The 15,883-nt window shown below is 41.0% G+C and overlaps 1 protein-coding gene across 2 annotated transcripts in view; it reads right to left on the bottom strand.

Moving 5' to 3' along the window:
• The window catches only part of DNAH12 (dynein axonemal heavy chain 12), a 92,018-nt gene that overhangs the window by 10,863 nt on the left and 65,272 nt on the right, over positions 1 to 15,883 (bottom strand). For both annotated transcript variants that reach the window (XM_083602808.1, XM_083602809.1), the window contains 14 exons: positions 15,647 to 15,787; positions 14,134 to 14,375; positions 13,682 to 13,829; positions 11,673 to 11,818; positions 9,646 to 9,860; positions 7,952 to 8,144; positions 7,633 to 7,825; positions 5,913 to 6,085; positions 5,528 to 5,668; positions 4,388 to 4,546; positions 3,492 to 3,636; positions 3,044 to 3,194; positions 2,524 to 2,777; positions 1,415 to 1,555 (listed from right to left, as the gene is read on the bottom strand). In XM_083602808.1, the coding sequence (XP_083458934.1) occupies positions 1,415 to 1,555; positions 2,524 to 2,777; positions 3,044 to 3,194; positions 3,492 to 3,636; positions 4,388 to 4,546; positions 5,528 to 5,668; positions 5,913 to 6,085; positions 7,633 to 7,825; positions 7,952 to 8,144; positions 9,646 to 9,860; positions 11,673 to 11,818; positions 13,682 to 13,829; positions 14,134 to 14,375; positions 15,647 to 15,787 (2,442 nt within the window). The remainder of the gene's footprint in view (positions 1 to 1,414; positions 1,556 to 2,523; positions 2,778 to 3,043; positions 3,195 to 3,491; positions 3,637 to 4,387; positions 4,547 to 5,527; positions 5,669 to 5,912; positions 6,086 to 7,632; positions 7,826 to 7,951; positions 8,145 to 9,645; positions 9,861 to 11,672; positions 11,819 to 13,681; positions 13,830 to 14,133; positions 14,376 to 15,646; positions 15,788 to 15,883) is intronic.

The raw sequence follows: 15,883 nt of genomic DNA, 5'->3' as shown, positions 1-15,883 counted from the left end.
TTAAGCCGATAAACACCAATAATAATAATAATCCTGTGTGAATTTTCCGTTCTTCCAATCCTCAAATCGAGATGGTTTCCATATATCATCTCCTTCATAGATAACATCGCTCTTTCCATCATAATCTCGCAAAACTGTCGCTCTTAAGTCCCTTAACCTCCAGAACTTCAATTGCCTATGTCTCCTCCGTTTCCAAGTTCCTAGAGTTCCTTTGACCCTCTCCTGAGCATAATTTCCTGGGCAGAACATCCCCTTTAACTTTTAACTTTCAATATTTGACTCTCCTATGCAGGAGAGCTTTTAAAGGAGAAATCAGCCATTGTACTACACAATGCAACATGGCTGAAAGTTCTATTCCTTCACAGATACTCAAAAAGAAAGTTTATTTTTCTCTATTGCAATTAGTATTTTGCACTATATTCAGTGAAAATAAAATGGGGTGGTGGTATTATTGCTGCCCTGATCTATTTGAAAGAAGGATGAAATAGGCCTCCTCATTTTCTAAGTAGAAGGCAGCTGAATGGAAAGCCTACAAATTATTTGTCTAGCAGAGGGAGAATATATGCTAAGAGGTAGATGATAGAAAATACGTGGACAGAAGTTATTGTAAAACAAACTATGGAGATACAGGCACCATACATCCATGCAAAATATAGGTCTATACTGTACAGTTGACTTGCAACTTGCACACATTTCACTTGTGTGATCACAGCTTCACGTGTTTGGCAACTGGCCAATTGATATTGCACAAAATAAATGCACACAAGCCTTAAATGCTCTTTCCCAGGCCTGGAAACAGCTTTCAGACTTGCTTATTGGAATCTGGGAAGGTCTCTTGTGGGTTTTGGGAGGCTCCCACGAGATCATGCAGGAGCCTCTCAGAGCCCCGTAAGCAAGGCCTGCTCAATGTGCTGGCTTCAGAAAGGGAGGGATGGTTGCATGGGGGAAGTTCCAGCATTATTTTGAGTATACAGTCATACCTCGGAAGTTGAACGGAATCTGTTCTGGAAGTCTATTTGACTTCCAAAACATTTGGAAACCAAGGCGCGGCTTCCGATTGGCTGCAGGAAGCTCCTGCAGCCAATTGGAAGCCGCGGAAGCTGTGTTGGACGTTTGGGTTCCAAAGAACGTTAGCAAACCGGAACACTCACTTCTGGGTTTGTGGCATTCAGGAGCCAAAACGTTTAACTTGCAAGGCGTTCGACTTCCGAGGTACAACTGTACAGTACAGTACAGTACAGGGTTTCAGCTTTATGCACAACCCCCTCAAATGTAACTCTCACAAAAGATGCAACTCTGCTGTACTTTATACCCTAAAGTTAAAGGTCATACTGAAGACCATCTTGAGCAAGCAAAACAACCAATAAGCTTTTTGGATACTTAACATGTTAACAACTTCTGAGAGAAAATTTACCTGTTCCTTTCCAGGGCACCCAGCAAAAAAGGCAGGATCAGAAAGAGGATCGGAGACGTAGGACTGAAGCAGGTTTAACCGAAGGCCTGTAGGAGGCTCGTTTGTCATCTTAACACCATTCTGTAAAATGGTTACTGGAAACTAGGAAAAACAAGTATGGCAACAGCACCACATTAGGAGATTTCCATTTTTATTTATGATTTCTGTTCAATTATTTGGTATAGAAAGTGGTTCAAAACAAGAATGTAATATATTGTCATATAATTAATATTCCTGTTCTTTTTGTGTCCTGATATCTCAGGCACAAGGGGTCTTCAGATCAAGGGACAAAATAGGACTGCCAGATGTCCACAAGGCTGCATACAGACAGTATCAGGTGTGTGTGGCAGGTAAAGCTGCAGGTGCAAACAAACAATTGAGAACCTTAAAGTACACCAGGGGACAGGGAAACTCTGCCCCCCCCGACTAAACCTGGTCTATGGGGCCTCCCAGTTTGGCACAGGAGGCTATCATGGAGAAGTCATGCCCCAAATGGGAAAGGGTGGGGCTGGGAAAGAACGGGGCTTTAAATGGACTTCCCAAGCTTCCCCTTTCAACCTCTGATTGTTACATAACAACAGGCCTTGATAAGAGAATTTAATAAAGCAACATGTTCATCCTGTGTATCAAAGGGTGGTATTCAATGCTAGTCCTGCTCAAAGTAGACACACTGACTCAGATGGTGGTGTTAGAGAATCCTTCTCTTTAAAAAAGGAAGAGCTAAAAAACTTAGCAAAAGATCATTTACAGATTACGCACCTCTTATTTAGTACAGAATACAAAATTGTTTTATAAGTACACAGTTGACAAGACACTCACACAAGTCGTCAAGCAAGAGGAGCCAAGATCACAGGACAAAGAGGTCACAGGACAAAGCACATGAAGGCAGGAGATGGACTAAGTGAGGAAAGAAAGTAGCTGCAAATTCCTCAGCTCTCATGCATTTCCTGCCTTGGACGCCAGGTGGAAATGAAGACCCATGGGACAGTTTGGCACTCATGGAAAACCTATAACATGATTTTATAGGTTGTTACATCACTCATTAATGGATCCTTGGGAAATAAAAGTACCTTGGGTGATGGATAACTAGTCAGCCAGAGTCTGAAAGTGCCATTGCAAGTTTCAGCACTGAACTCTTCACAGATTTTCTCTAGCATTGGCATCCAGGAGACAGCAAGGTGGCAGTTTTGTAAGCAAACCCAAGTCCCTTCCTCCATTCCTGATCTAATCATTTTTGCCGCTATTGGTCCTTGTCCCTGTCCCAGAGATATGGACTGAAACTTGTTTCCAATCATATTTTTGTCATTTGCAAATTTCAGAAGACCTGTCATGAAAGGTGTCATATTTTATTCTGTGTTAATTGGTAAAGGCGGAGTACAAAATGCAAAACTGAAGCTATTTGTATCATTTCATTTACACTTATCAGTGCTGATGACTAACAATCAGATCTGTGTAAAAAAAAATAATTAAGTAATTTTTATTGATTTTAAAATATACAGAGTTTCAAATTAATCTTTCAGAGACACATGATGAATAAGAGCCTTAACTGGAAGACTGGTTCAAAAGAAAAATGCACAACATTTAACTTACTGGCCATAGGATCTGCTCCAGGAGACAGAACAAAGATGAGTGGGATTGTAGAATTTGAATCTAAGTAGCTTTTTGTTAGGTCAAATGGTGGTGGCTCAACGAATTTCTTTCCAAGTTTGTCAGTCACAAAGGTGGTTATAGCAGGTGAAATCTGTTTTAAAAGAAATCTTCAGCATAAAATAGATTTTGTTGCAAAAAACATAAAATCTAGCTTGTTTCATCTAGGACCACTAAATAGTAACTATTTAGGGACTTTGAAGAAATAGAAATCTAAATCTTGTAGTCAATGACTGTAATACACACATAGGTAGACTCAGCTCATAGCTTAAGAGCAATCTTCCTAAAGAAACTAATATTAAATTGATCTGAATATTTGAAATAGCCTTAAAGAAACCAATAACGCATTTATGTTTTATTTCATTTTTGAAATTACGTTCATGTATTTTACCTTGTCAGGTCTCAGGCATCGAAGAACAATCATCTTCTTTATTTCATTCAGGTTTGTATTCCATGGTTTTGGTAAGGGAACATTTTGGGGTTCTTTACTGTCATAGATTTTACGCCATTCTTTGAGTTCTTCAGCTATATGACTCCTACAGAAAGTGTAAACTAGAAATTTTTAGACTTCAGCTTTCCACTTAGTAAGAGCTCTTCCAGATGTCAACCTTTCCTAGAGTTCATGGTGCTTGTGGGCGACCCACAAGGAGCGTGGGGCCCCGTGGTAGCTTCAAAATTGCTCTAGGCCCTCAGGCACCCAGCAGAATGCTGCAGTGGTGCCAGAAGTCCTATCATCATGCTTCTTGGGCAGCAAGCAGGCCAGAAGTGGGTGGTTCTACCTATGCCAAACCTCTTACATCTGTAGCCAATGAAGTTGTTGCCATGTATCAGTTGTCATGTCTTGCTTCATTGAATTTAGGTGGTCTGTAGAGCAGGGGGATTGCAATGGCAATATCACTACTGCACTAACAGTATGTACCGTATTTTTCCATCTATAAGATGCCCCCATGTATAAGACAACCTCTATTTTGAGGGACTCCGATTTAAGAAAAGGGGGGAGAGATCTATCTGTGTATAAGATGCCCCCAAAATTCTGGACATTATTTTTTAGGAAAAAACCCTAGTCTTATAAACGGAAAAATACGGTATATGGGGTGGGGCCCAGGGCAGGGTGCAGAAGTCCACTTACTTTTTATTTGCTGGAGAGGGGCTCTAAGGTCACCTTATACTGACCTTGACTATAGGAAAGCCACATCCTAGCACTCATCCCCCCCCTACATTTATTGAAGAGGGCTTGTACCTCAAGGAAACAAAACTAGTAATGTTACAGCAGATTTTCTGTTTTACCGTAGTCCTTTAAAAGCAGCCATATCACTTGCACGGCAGAGTTCATCCCAGCTTTTATCTTGTATCCAAGATGGATCTGGATTCTTGTATTTGCTCTTGAGGCCAACTCCTCCAGTTAATAAGAACATAAATTCTTGATGTTCTATTTCTTTTTTAGCCCTATTTTAAAAAAACAATGTTGTTTTAAATCTACATCATTATTCTAGTTTGAAATGCAATTATGTGACAATCTTTTCTTTAAAAAAAATAATCACAGAATAATGTTCATGTACTGATTTATAAACTTTTGCTCCTGCAGTTAAAATGACATGCTGTTCTGGGCAACTGGGTCAGAGCTCATGTCCCACTTGTAACAAACTTCATAGAATCATAGAATCATAGAATCATAGAGTTGGAAGAGACCACAAGGGCCATCGAGTCCAACCCCCTGCCAAGCAGGAAACACCATCAGAGCACTCCTGACATATGGTTGTCAAGCCTCTGCTTAAAGACCTCCAAAGAAGGAGACTCCACCACACTCCTTGGCAGCAAATTCCACTGTCGAACAGCTCTTACTGTCAGGAAGTTCTTCCTAATGTTTAGGTGGAATCTTCTTTCTTGTATTACTACAACTTACTACACATTTTCTGACAGTCAGTGGTTCTCTGGAAAGCATGCCTCCATCTGCTTTTATTCACTCCTACCTGCACTTACTAATGCTCTTGTGTAGCACAGTTGGGTTGTACAGGGACTGGGGGAAGCACTTGTGCAATTTCACCAATAGGATCCAGTGGTGGAATTACAAGTTGGAACACCCCTGTCCAATTCAACAGTCAAGCACCCTCCAAGACTGAAGCAGTGAAAGTGTCTATGGAAAAATGAAAGGAAACGTGTGGACAGAAAAGAGGCAAAGAACTGAGAAATGAGACAATCTGACAAAATAGCTAGAGTGGCTAATCTGCACAGTCCAATTACACCCCTACTTCAATAGTTGTGGTGCAAGCAGGTTCCTCAGCCTCCCTGGCTGCAATAATTTGCCAGAGCAAAAACACTGGTACTTGGAAGATAACTGCTGCTTTTCTTGTTTTTAAGATGCCCCTGCCTAAAGAAATCAATGTATTACTAGTTAATCAAAAGATTCCAGGAAACAGAGCCTCTTACATTAGAAGATTACAGCACAATAAAAATGAAAACAGCAGCTTATCCTTCTCAAACAGGGAACGGCAAACGTTGCAATACAAGTTGTATGTGAAATGGTCATTCAGATATCGCAGCCTTTTTTCCAAGATTTTAGACTTGTTGCTAAAAATAGAAAAGAAAGGACATATATGTATATTCAATTTAAAATGTTGATCTAAATAAATAAATAAATAAACTTTTGGCATCCCCCACCCCCCAAAAAATTGGTTGCGGTCCAAAAAAATAGGGTTGTCTTATACATGGGGCCATGTTATACATGGAATAATACGGTACATGTGCTTAAAAAATGGCTTCAGTATTTCAAAACACAACAGAAATTAAAGAACTAAAGTTAGCAACTGCTCACCTGTCATGAATAGAGTTGATATAAAGATTTACAAACCAACTGAGAGAATACTGGTACATAGGATCAATATTAGCCAGATCAGCAATACTAAAGAACAGTACAGATGAATGCTTTGCAATAGGTCTGTAGCCTTCTCGAGACTGTGCTATTTTAATTTCAGTTTTTTCTGCAATCTAAAGGGAATATATTTATTAGTAGAAACTAATAAAATTATGTCCAAATGTAGCACATGATATGGCACTTCCCCTTGTTTTCAATAAACAACAGTGTAGAAGGCTCACCCTAAACCTTTTTCTCATTATATTTTCATACAGCAATGGTCCATGCAATGTCAGTATCATGTCATGGCTTGTGCAGCAAGTCCTATGATCTGACTCCCACTGCGGGATAGAGTACCATGTATCCATGCAAAGCATATTGATGTGAATGAAGGACACCTGGAATCAGGGTTCAAGGGACCAGATCCTTTACACCAGGGGAAGGAAAATGTTTTCATCCTGAGAGTTATATTCCATTGTGGGCAAACTTTCAGGGGACACATAACATGGAGGGTGGGATGAGATGCAAACATCTGTTGAGCAATGGATGTGACTCTTATCTTTGTACAGTCACTCCAGCTATGGGCAAACCTGTCTATTTCAGTTTCGCTGTGTTTCTCATTTTGCTGATCTTAAGTTCAGTTCTCCACATTTCTACACCAGCTCTCAATTTTTAAAAGGTCATGAAAATTTATCAGCATTTTTGTGTGAATTTCTTCTAGTATAAACACTTTTGCCAAGCAAGTTTGCCTAGTATAATGTATTTCTGCATGCTATTTTGACCCCAAGACTGAGGTCTCCCACCCCTGCTTTGCATTATTTACATCAGCAGCATGACAGCAGAAGTGACAACAGGTGAGACTGCCTCCTTCACACCCCTCCACTGCCCTTGTTAATAGTGTTACAGGGTAAGGAGAATATGGGAACTGTAGTTTTCAAAATGACTCCTACAAGTTCTGAGTAGTAGTTCCAGTAATTCTCTGCACTCGATCATGCTGTTAGCCAGGGCAATAGAACGACAGAAGCAGAGTGAAAAAGTTTATCTTTTTTTTAGTATCTCCTGTTCCTATGTTTGTGCAGCCACCACTAACATTAATGGAAGGAAGGAGTGTGATCTGAGAGTGCTGGGGGCTGTGATAATGCTTAGGGATGAGGAAGGGCACAGAGATGCATAAGGGGGGTATTTTCTCCCACTCAGATTTTGATCTAAGTTGAAGAGGCTTGGGGCTCCTGACGGAGGCAGATCAACGAACTCTGAGAGGCAGGTGCAGTCCCCTCAGTTTCTTTGGATTCACCAAGCAGTATCAGTCGTTGCACTTATCTAAAAAGGAAATTTCTACAAACCTGCCTACCTCCCTACCAGCTCTACCCATGTAAACTAAAGGTAAAGAAATTTATGTTAACAATACAGTAACTGCAGACCACACTAGGGATGGGTCCCATTCTGCTCTTCAGCAACCTTTTAAAGCTACTTTTGAGACAGGGAAACGCTCTGTATTAGAGCAGCTGCTTTGTATGCAGAGAGGTTGGCCCATTGGTCTGATTTGGGATAAGGCAGCTTTCTATGTTCTTGGTTTTACAGGTTCCTGAGGTTCAGCTCCAAGCCTGAGCTTGGATAACTTCACAAACAGTGCACCATTCATTTAATACAACAATCACTTACGAACCCTGAAGTTGCTTACCTGCTGTTTCTTTGTAATCTCATTAGACATTAGTTTGGCAGAGTCCAAAATCGTTATGGCACTTTCATCTTCTAAAATATTCCCTTCAGAAGACTGCAATGTTTCTAAAATCTTATTTTCTATATCTTTTAGTTGTTTTTTATTGCTGGCGGACTGGAGAATAAGAGCATTCCGTTCCTCCTCTAATTCTGGTCTAAAAAAAGGGTATATATCAAATATTACATACTATGCTGGTTGCACAGGGAGGAGCCACACTCCACATTGAAGCCCATCACCTGCCACGCTTCAAAAACACCCTGTGGAGAATATGAACATTTACCTTTCCTTTGCTACAACAATGCCTAGAAGCTGATCTTCAAGTCCTTCTGGAGTAATCATGAAGTTGAGTAAAGAAACCTTGGTAGCTAGTTCCGGCAAATAATGTGGATTTCTTAATTTGGTGGTAATATAAAATTTGAAATCAAAGGAATATTCAATAATTGTTTCACCAAGCCGAATGCAATCCATTCCCCCTGGAGTTGAAAAGACAAACATATTTAGTTGTTTTTCCTATGCACAAAAATATATATATTCTGCAATCAAGCTTTCCTAATTGCGGAATAACATCCAAATCGTGCAGTGGAGAAATGCAGAGGAGCTAGGCAGCATTCTGCATTGCTTTCAGAAAAGTCTGGTGTTTATTTTAATTCAAGGGAGCTAAAACTAAAGAGAATCCATTTGATTTCTCCAAGTCTCAACATGAATTCAAGTCATGTTCCTGTGGCTGGGTGACTTGAACAGTTAATGGGAACCCTGGGACCTGGGCATCTAAAATCTGCCTACTTTCCTGCTTCAAGAGAAATTGTCAGCAGTGACCAGAACACCGAGCTGGAGGCTACAGTGCTGTTAAGGAGCCAGACCAGGTTCCTTGCTCTACCTAATGCTGGTAATCAGGTCACACTGAACCTGAGACTGGCAGGCAGAAGACCACTGAACCAATTCTCACAGCACTATGGTCTCTAGAACCACAGCCAGAGACCCTCATAGACACCTTCCCTTGGGTCTGAGGAACTGAATGCCTTCCACAATGCTTCTCCTGCCCAAGAGGACAGGAAGCATGCCAAGTGGGAGGCCCTGGAATGCAGGGTTGGCACTTTGAAAGAATAGTTCTCCATGAGGAGACAGAGCCTTGGAGAGATGGAACTGGAGGTAGAGCCTCAAAAGGACTCAGCGTGCTTCCAACCTTTGTTGGAGCAAGTAGCTAATTAGGCGTTGTCCTTGGTACTGCAACAACAAACCTGCTTTTCTCTATGGGCTCTTCTGCAGCACCAGAATTAAACAGAAAGATGTATATATTTTTACTTCTCACATGGCCAGGCTGGAGTCTTCACTGGTGCAACAGCAGGGAAGAGGAAGCAAATTACTTCCTTACTGTTATTAGTGTGTATTTGGGTGGCATTAAGCAAATGTTTCCCTCTTAGACATTTTAAAACTGGTATAATTTACTTTGTATGCATTCAGGAGAACCCAAATTTTGTGACTGAGCTGAGTCACTGGCGAAAAAGTGAGGCTTCTTATTTTGATTTAAAACTAGCAGAGTGTATGACAAGAATATCTGCACCTGCCAAAATATTATCCTTTATACAACTGTTTGAGGAAATTAAGTTTGGTCCTTCTTTAAAATAGGTCATTTGAGCTCTCTTCACTTTGTAATTGCTGCTTAACAGAAGAGAGTGATCAAAGCAGCACAAAACATTACTGATTATTGTATATGCAATATGGTAACTCGATCTTAAAGAAAATAGTATTAAGGTTCTTCTATTTCAATCTATTACTATACAAGACACTGCATGCAGACTATTTCATAAAATAAATATCTAAGCTCAAACATGCTTTCTTGTATTACCTTCGTCTGTTGCTATGGAGCAGTATTTAAGGAATAAAAAGAAAAGTATTACACAATGCAATAAAGTGTACAAGAAATATCCATTAAATACTCCAGTATAGTTTGGAGATCATAATGATTTGTTGTACCTTGTTTAAAAGTTGATTTAAGAAGCAGAGGCTCCAGTGAAGGATCAATTTCTTCTCCAACATTTTCAAGCAGAAGTGGAGTTCCAAACTGAATGCAGTTTTCTAGAATTCTCATGTAGTCTGTGTCTGTGAATTTTATTACACTCAGCCTGTTCTCTTTTTCAGAATTTTTTATCCATTTATTTGCTTGACCCTGGGGATCAATCATTAACGGCCTGCAACATATCAGATTTTCATTTTTTTAAAAGAATGAATGCTTAATAATCAATTACTGCCTACAGCAATTTACTTTTTAAAAACACATTAGAATAGTAAGGTAAGGTAAAGGACCTCTGAACCATTAAGTCCAGTTGAATTTGACTATGGGATGCGGCGCTCATCTCCGCTTTCAGGCCGAGGGAGCCAGCATTTGTCTGCAGACAGCTTTTCTGAGTCATGTGGCCAGCACGACTAAACTTCTTCTGGTGCATGGGACTTCGTAATGAGTGCCAGAGCACACGGAAACACCATTTACCTTCCTGCCGCATTGGTACCTATTTATCTACTCGTGGTGGTATGCTTTCGAACTGGATCTCAAAGGGAACTTTACAATAGAATCCACAGTATGGTTATATAACTGGAATCTCTGGATTCATAATCTGAATGATTTACTAGTTTATGACTACTGGGGTACACCTTTACAATATATTTTTTTCTCATTCTCAGAAATTAATTTGGCATTTGAGTCAGTAACTCTTTTCCCCTTCAAAGACTACAATTGTTTTAAATTACTAGCTAAAATAATAGCTGCAGTTTTTCAGGCTTTCCCCTACTGCATCAAAATTTAACTTGCTTTGCTGCTACATGCACCTTTCTGCCTTTTTGATTCATAGGCAAACTGAGTGAAATGCAAACCAAATGCTTTTACCCTCTCTACGACATATATCATCGCTGAGGAGAATGTGATCAAAGTCAGCTTCTCTCTTCAGATACCCCATGAAGTTTGACGTAATATATTTCCCCCATATTTTGTTTCATTTCATCAACACAATAAATCTGACATCAGGAATCACAAGACAGAGAAACCAGTAGGAGAACACTTCAGTCTCCCAGGACATTCTATGCAAGATCTCAAAGTAGCTGTCTTATTACAAAAGAATTTCAGAAATAGACTGGAAAGAGAAGTTGCTGAATTGCAACTTATTACCAAACTTAAAACCATGGAGAGACCTGGTCTGAATAGAGACACTGGATTCTTATCTCATTATACATGATAAAGCTATTTTCAGCCATCTCACCCCTTGCTTTTTCCTGTAAGACCAATTGCAGTTGTTAACAGTTGTCAACAGGTCTACCACACCTATCAGCCAATCACCCATTCCCACCACCCTTCTGAGTAATACCCCTCCCCACCCTCTCACTATATATAAGGGACTGGTGACTTCTGTTTCAGTGTATCTGAAGAAGTGTGCGTGCATGCACACAAAAGCTCAAACCAATAACAAACTAAGTTGGTCTCTAAGGTGCTACTGGAAGGAATTGTTTTATTTTGTTTCGACTACGGCAGACCAACACGGCTACCTAACTGTAACAATATTTTGCAACACATACACAAACACATCCTCATCAATTTTGCTGCAAATGCCCAAGGACCCTCCATCATTAGTTCCTTACTCCTGCTCTCTTCCTTGGTCCAAAAATTGACTGGCAGCTCATCCATACATTGGACATGCACTTTCCAATAGCAAAGACCACAGGCTCCTTGCTGTATAAAATACTGAGCAAGATGGGCCAATGGTCTGACTCAGTGTAAAGCAGCTTCCTATGTTCTATGCATACAGACTGTCATGATTATTTTTATTTTATGTACTTGACACTTTATATTCTCAACAAGCCGTCAAATACATATTTACATCATTTTGAGGACAATTTTAGCCATCATAAAAAGAATATTAGAAATCTGAATCAGCGTTATGGAAAGTATAAATATTACTGCAGTAAGCTAATTTTAGTTTAGTTTAGCAAAATAATAGGTTTGCATTACCTACCAACGTCTAGAGTTGTTGACAATCACACCATTGTCTATAGAAAACTGATCTGTTGGAAGACCTGCAATATTCCAGGCTCTAATTTTTATTGGATCACCAAGTGTTTTACTCAGGGAGAAGCTCTCAGAACAAGGTATATTTTTCTCCTGTAAAGACAAATAATTTTTTCCTTAATATCAAGTATTTATGAACAATTTATATAAAACCAGTTAATGGCTTGCACTGAACCTCAGTTTCTAGCAGGGCAGGTGACAGTAAATGAGGAAAGGACACAGCAGGCAATCACAAAAATATTTTTCCAAGTCACTACAGTGAGTTATATCCAATTATGCATAGTAGGCTCTTGGCTCCAGTGGAGGCTTCTCTGAATGGTAAGGAAAGGGGCAATTTTCACAAATGCCCTTGCAGCCTTCCCTGGCACCACCTCCCACCATGTTTCAAAGGGTCCCCAACCACACTGGAGCAGTTGTGGGGGGGGCACAGGAGGCTGCGGAAGAGAGAATCTGCAAAAATGGGCTTCCCAGATTCCATTCACAGAAACACCCGCTGAACTGAAGAGACGTCTAAGAATGGAGAATTAGCTGAATGCAACCCAACTTTTAAGAATATGTTCTGGCTAATAAGTTCTGACTTAGAGGGTATTTCTTGAGTTGGGATTGTTTTGTTTTTGGCTAAGGCCACAAAACCACATTAAAATGCCTGAAACCTACACAAGTGTGTTTCCCTGGACTGACAAGAGTGGCCCAGGAAGTGGGGATCCTTGCATACAACTTGGCCATACATTCTTGAAAGCTGCTGACTTTTCCTCCAGTTATTTATATTGTTTCCATCTGTTGATAAGTCAATCACATTCCTAGCAAAAGTATATCCAAACATTTCAGATAACACTAAATCAACAAGAAAGCAAAGTGAGAGACAAAGGATCAGGCCATGCGTCCCATTATGTTGTATTCAATGTTAGTCCTTCTTACAGTAGACCCTCTGAAATAAATGGAGCTAAATTAGTCATGTTCATTCTTTTTAATGGATCTACTCAAAGCAGCACTAGCAATGGATGCAACTCAAAGGGCAAGATTCAACTAACAAGTCCTGCTAGCAGAAGCCTGCTCATAGACTTCTACAAGCACAATAGGACTCCCCCCCCCCCATCACCTCTACCTCCCCACACCCAAATTGACTCAGGGGGTGTTGGGAAAGCCCCCAAAATAGTACATGGAAGAAAGAGAGGGAGAGGACATTCCACCTGGCAAGCTGAAATGTTTGCACTAATGTAACAATTGCCATAGTGCTACACTATCAGAGCCATAAATAATTATTTAATTCCATTAATTAAAAAATCCCCATAAACACTTGAAACTCACCCACCATAATCAACAAAATACATTTCACTGTTCCCTGACCTGTACGTAGATATGAGTTCTACTGAAAGAGCCAGCACTAGGAGAGGACTTTGTTCTGGAGATTAAGAGCAATACTTTAACACAGAGGTTTTCAACTTTTATGGGTCCATGGCTGCCTCAACCAACTACACTCTTTCTGCGGCACCCCTGTGGAGCTCAGGAGCCCAGTTGTGTCACCCCTTGCCTGAAGAACTGGCAGCCTCTCACCCTTTTTTGAACACCCTCCCTTGTGGAGTTTTCCCTCAGCCTCATCTCTTCTCCCCTCTCCTTGGGAGTCCTCTGGGTAGCCGCAGCTGCCACTCCTGGTCTATGAGCTGCCCCTCTGCCCCAAAGAGAGGTGCCTCTTCGCACTGCCCCACAGGGGGCTGGAAAGCACCCCCTGGCCAGCCCCAGAGGCATCATTCGCCTGGGGAGGTTGTAGCCAAGGCTGCTGCAACAAACAGCTGTGCAAGTCTTTGGGAGGCAGAGATGTGAGAGGGCATCAGAGGAAGGGAGGGAATGAAAAAGGGACAGAGGCCAGTGCTGTCTGCGGCATCCTGACCATCATTCAAGGCACCCCAGGGTCCCACGGCACACTGGATGAAAACTACTAGTTTCACACAATCTTACTTTACATAGCTTGCTCCAATCTTTTGCACACTCTTGTCGAAATCCAGAAGTGAAAGCACCCAGATAAGCTATCACTCCCGCTGATATCAAGACATCTCCTGTCAAATTATCATATGTGTTTTGAAGGTCATTTGCTGCATTAGACCACCTAGGGGAAAACACAATATTAAATTAGGTAAAAAAGAATAGCCTATTTCATCAGCATTTATTCCAGTTACATGGGAGCTGTTGTAAGAATTAAAAATGGCATTTGTATCTTATTTAAAAATCATGTTGTATGTTATTTAAACAATTGAAATACAGAGAATGTTTGGGGACATTTTTTACTTATGTAAGCTAACTTTTTCATTTTAAAATGTTTGTGTATTCTACTAAATATAATTTATTTTATACAACATGTGCGTCTTAAATCTAGTTCTTGCTAGAATGGGTACAATGTATTTTCATCTGACCTTGATTTTTCTCCACCAAGTCCTCCAATGAGCTTTTCTGCTCTTTCCAGCTTTTTAGCACACAAGTCCACCTGAAATTCTAGGCGAGCTTTTTCTTCAGTTTTCTCAACAAAGGTTTGTTGCAATGCTTCCAAACGGTCTTCAACCGCTTGAAGTTCAGCTCTTTTCTGATTAAGTAATGCCATTGTTTGTGCCAACGACTGTTGTGCTTCTGCTAAACGGGCTTTCTTAGGAGCAACCACCTATTAGATACATTTAATAAAAGTTTACTAAATTTTACTAAGGGTGATAAAGTAATATTAAATGAATCTAGAAAAATACATGAAATTGGTGTATCTGGCTGGGATTTACTCTCAGGTAAGTGAGTTACACTGCTTGCTTCCATGCACCAGGCATTTGGTTAAGACTTATGTCCTAAGAAATAATTAAGTTTTCTTCTTTAGCTAGCTTCTGCATTTAAATTTTCTGTAAACTATGGTTATACTGGAAGTAAATTCAATTTTACTTTTTAATTGCATAATGCACCTTGGGCCTTTTTCACCCAGATGCCTATTATGGCAAATGTATACTGGTCAAAAAAATCATATGCAGGATTTTAAGGGGTTTTGGCTGCTGTTCAGGGGTCAGTGTGCTGTTTCCTTCTATTTGTCTACTTGCCACTTTTGTATCCCTCCCCTCAGAGAATATATGAACTTTCCAACCAGCTTTCCGTTCAGGTACTGGCAAGACCGAGATCTACTCACCCTCAGTGGCAGAAGTGTAGTGGGCGGGCTGGGGGGTGGCACTTTGGTCTGGGTGCATTTTCTGGACGGGGCACGACCAGGCATCCCCCACAACAGACTCCAGCGTGTGAGGGAGCTGCCCAGAAAGCTTCCTTATGCCCAGACGCAGCTCTGCTTCAGCTCTGTTCCCAGGTCACGTCTGACCCAGGGTGGAATGGAGAGTTGGTGGCAGAGAGCTGCCGCCTCTCTCCTTGGCTGAGCTGTGTTGCACAAAGCTCTACCATAGTGGAGAGAAGCCGCCAGCTGTGACAGCTCCACCCCAGATCCACCCTGACCCAGGGGAAGAGAGGCTGCAGGCATGCGAGGTGCCCAGCTGCAGCACCTCAATCCATGGGTCAAGCCTGACCTGAGGAGCAGAGAGACCCACCCAATGGAGAGAGGAGGGTGGGTGGCTGGCTATGCTGCCATTCACTCTCCTAACTGTGGCATGCAAGTGTACCCCCTGCACTGTTTTGCAAGGAGAGCCGCAGGGTGCTCCTTCTGCACCACACCCCTCCCAGGGGTGCATCCTGCCCTGGGCAGCGTTTCTTTACGCTCCGCCACTGCTCAGTAGTAGAATCTTTCAGACACTTTCAGCCCATTCTAGGGTTAGTACACTATGACTTGAAAAGGATAAGACAAATCACTGAGGATAAGCCTATCCATGGCTGGTAACCACTATATTTAGATGCAGTATACATCAGGTGTATATGTGAGTATACTAGAGGATAAATTAAGGTAAATAATCATACCTTTGCTACTCTGTCATAAACTTCCATTGCCATAATCCATTTACATAAACCTTCCGCTGCTGAGGATGCTTTGGCCACTTTAGGGGGATCAAACTCAGGATTAGTTAGATATTCAGCACGAATCTTCTGCATCACAGATACCTATATGAAAAATACATTACATAAAGTTGATTATAAATTTATATTTAGGATCCAGTAATTCAATTTCTGCTAATGCATGCACTAATGGTGTACATG

This window comes from Podarcis filfolensis (assembly GCF_964270895.1).
Source record: "Podarcis filfolensis genome assembly, chromosome: 2".
NCBI lineage: Eukaryota > Metazoa > Chordata > Lepidosauria > Squamata > Lacertidae > Podarcis > Podarcis filfolensis.
The sequence above is the reverse complement of the archived record's forward strand: the minus strand, read 5'-3'. Positions and strand labels throughout refer to the sequence as shown.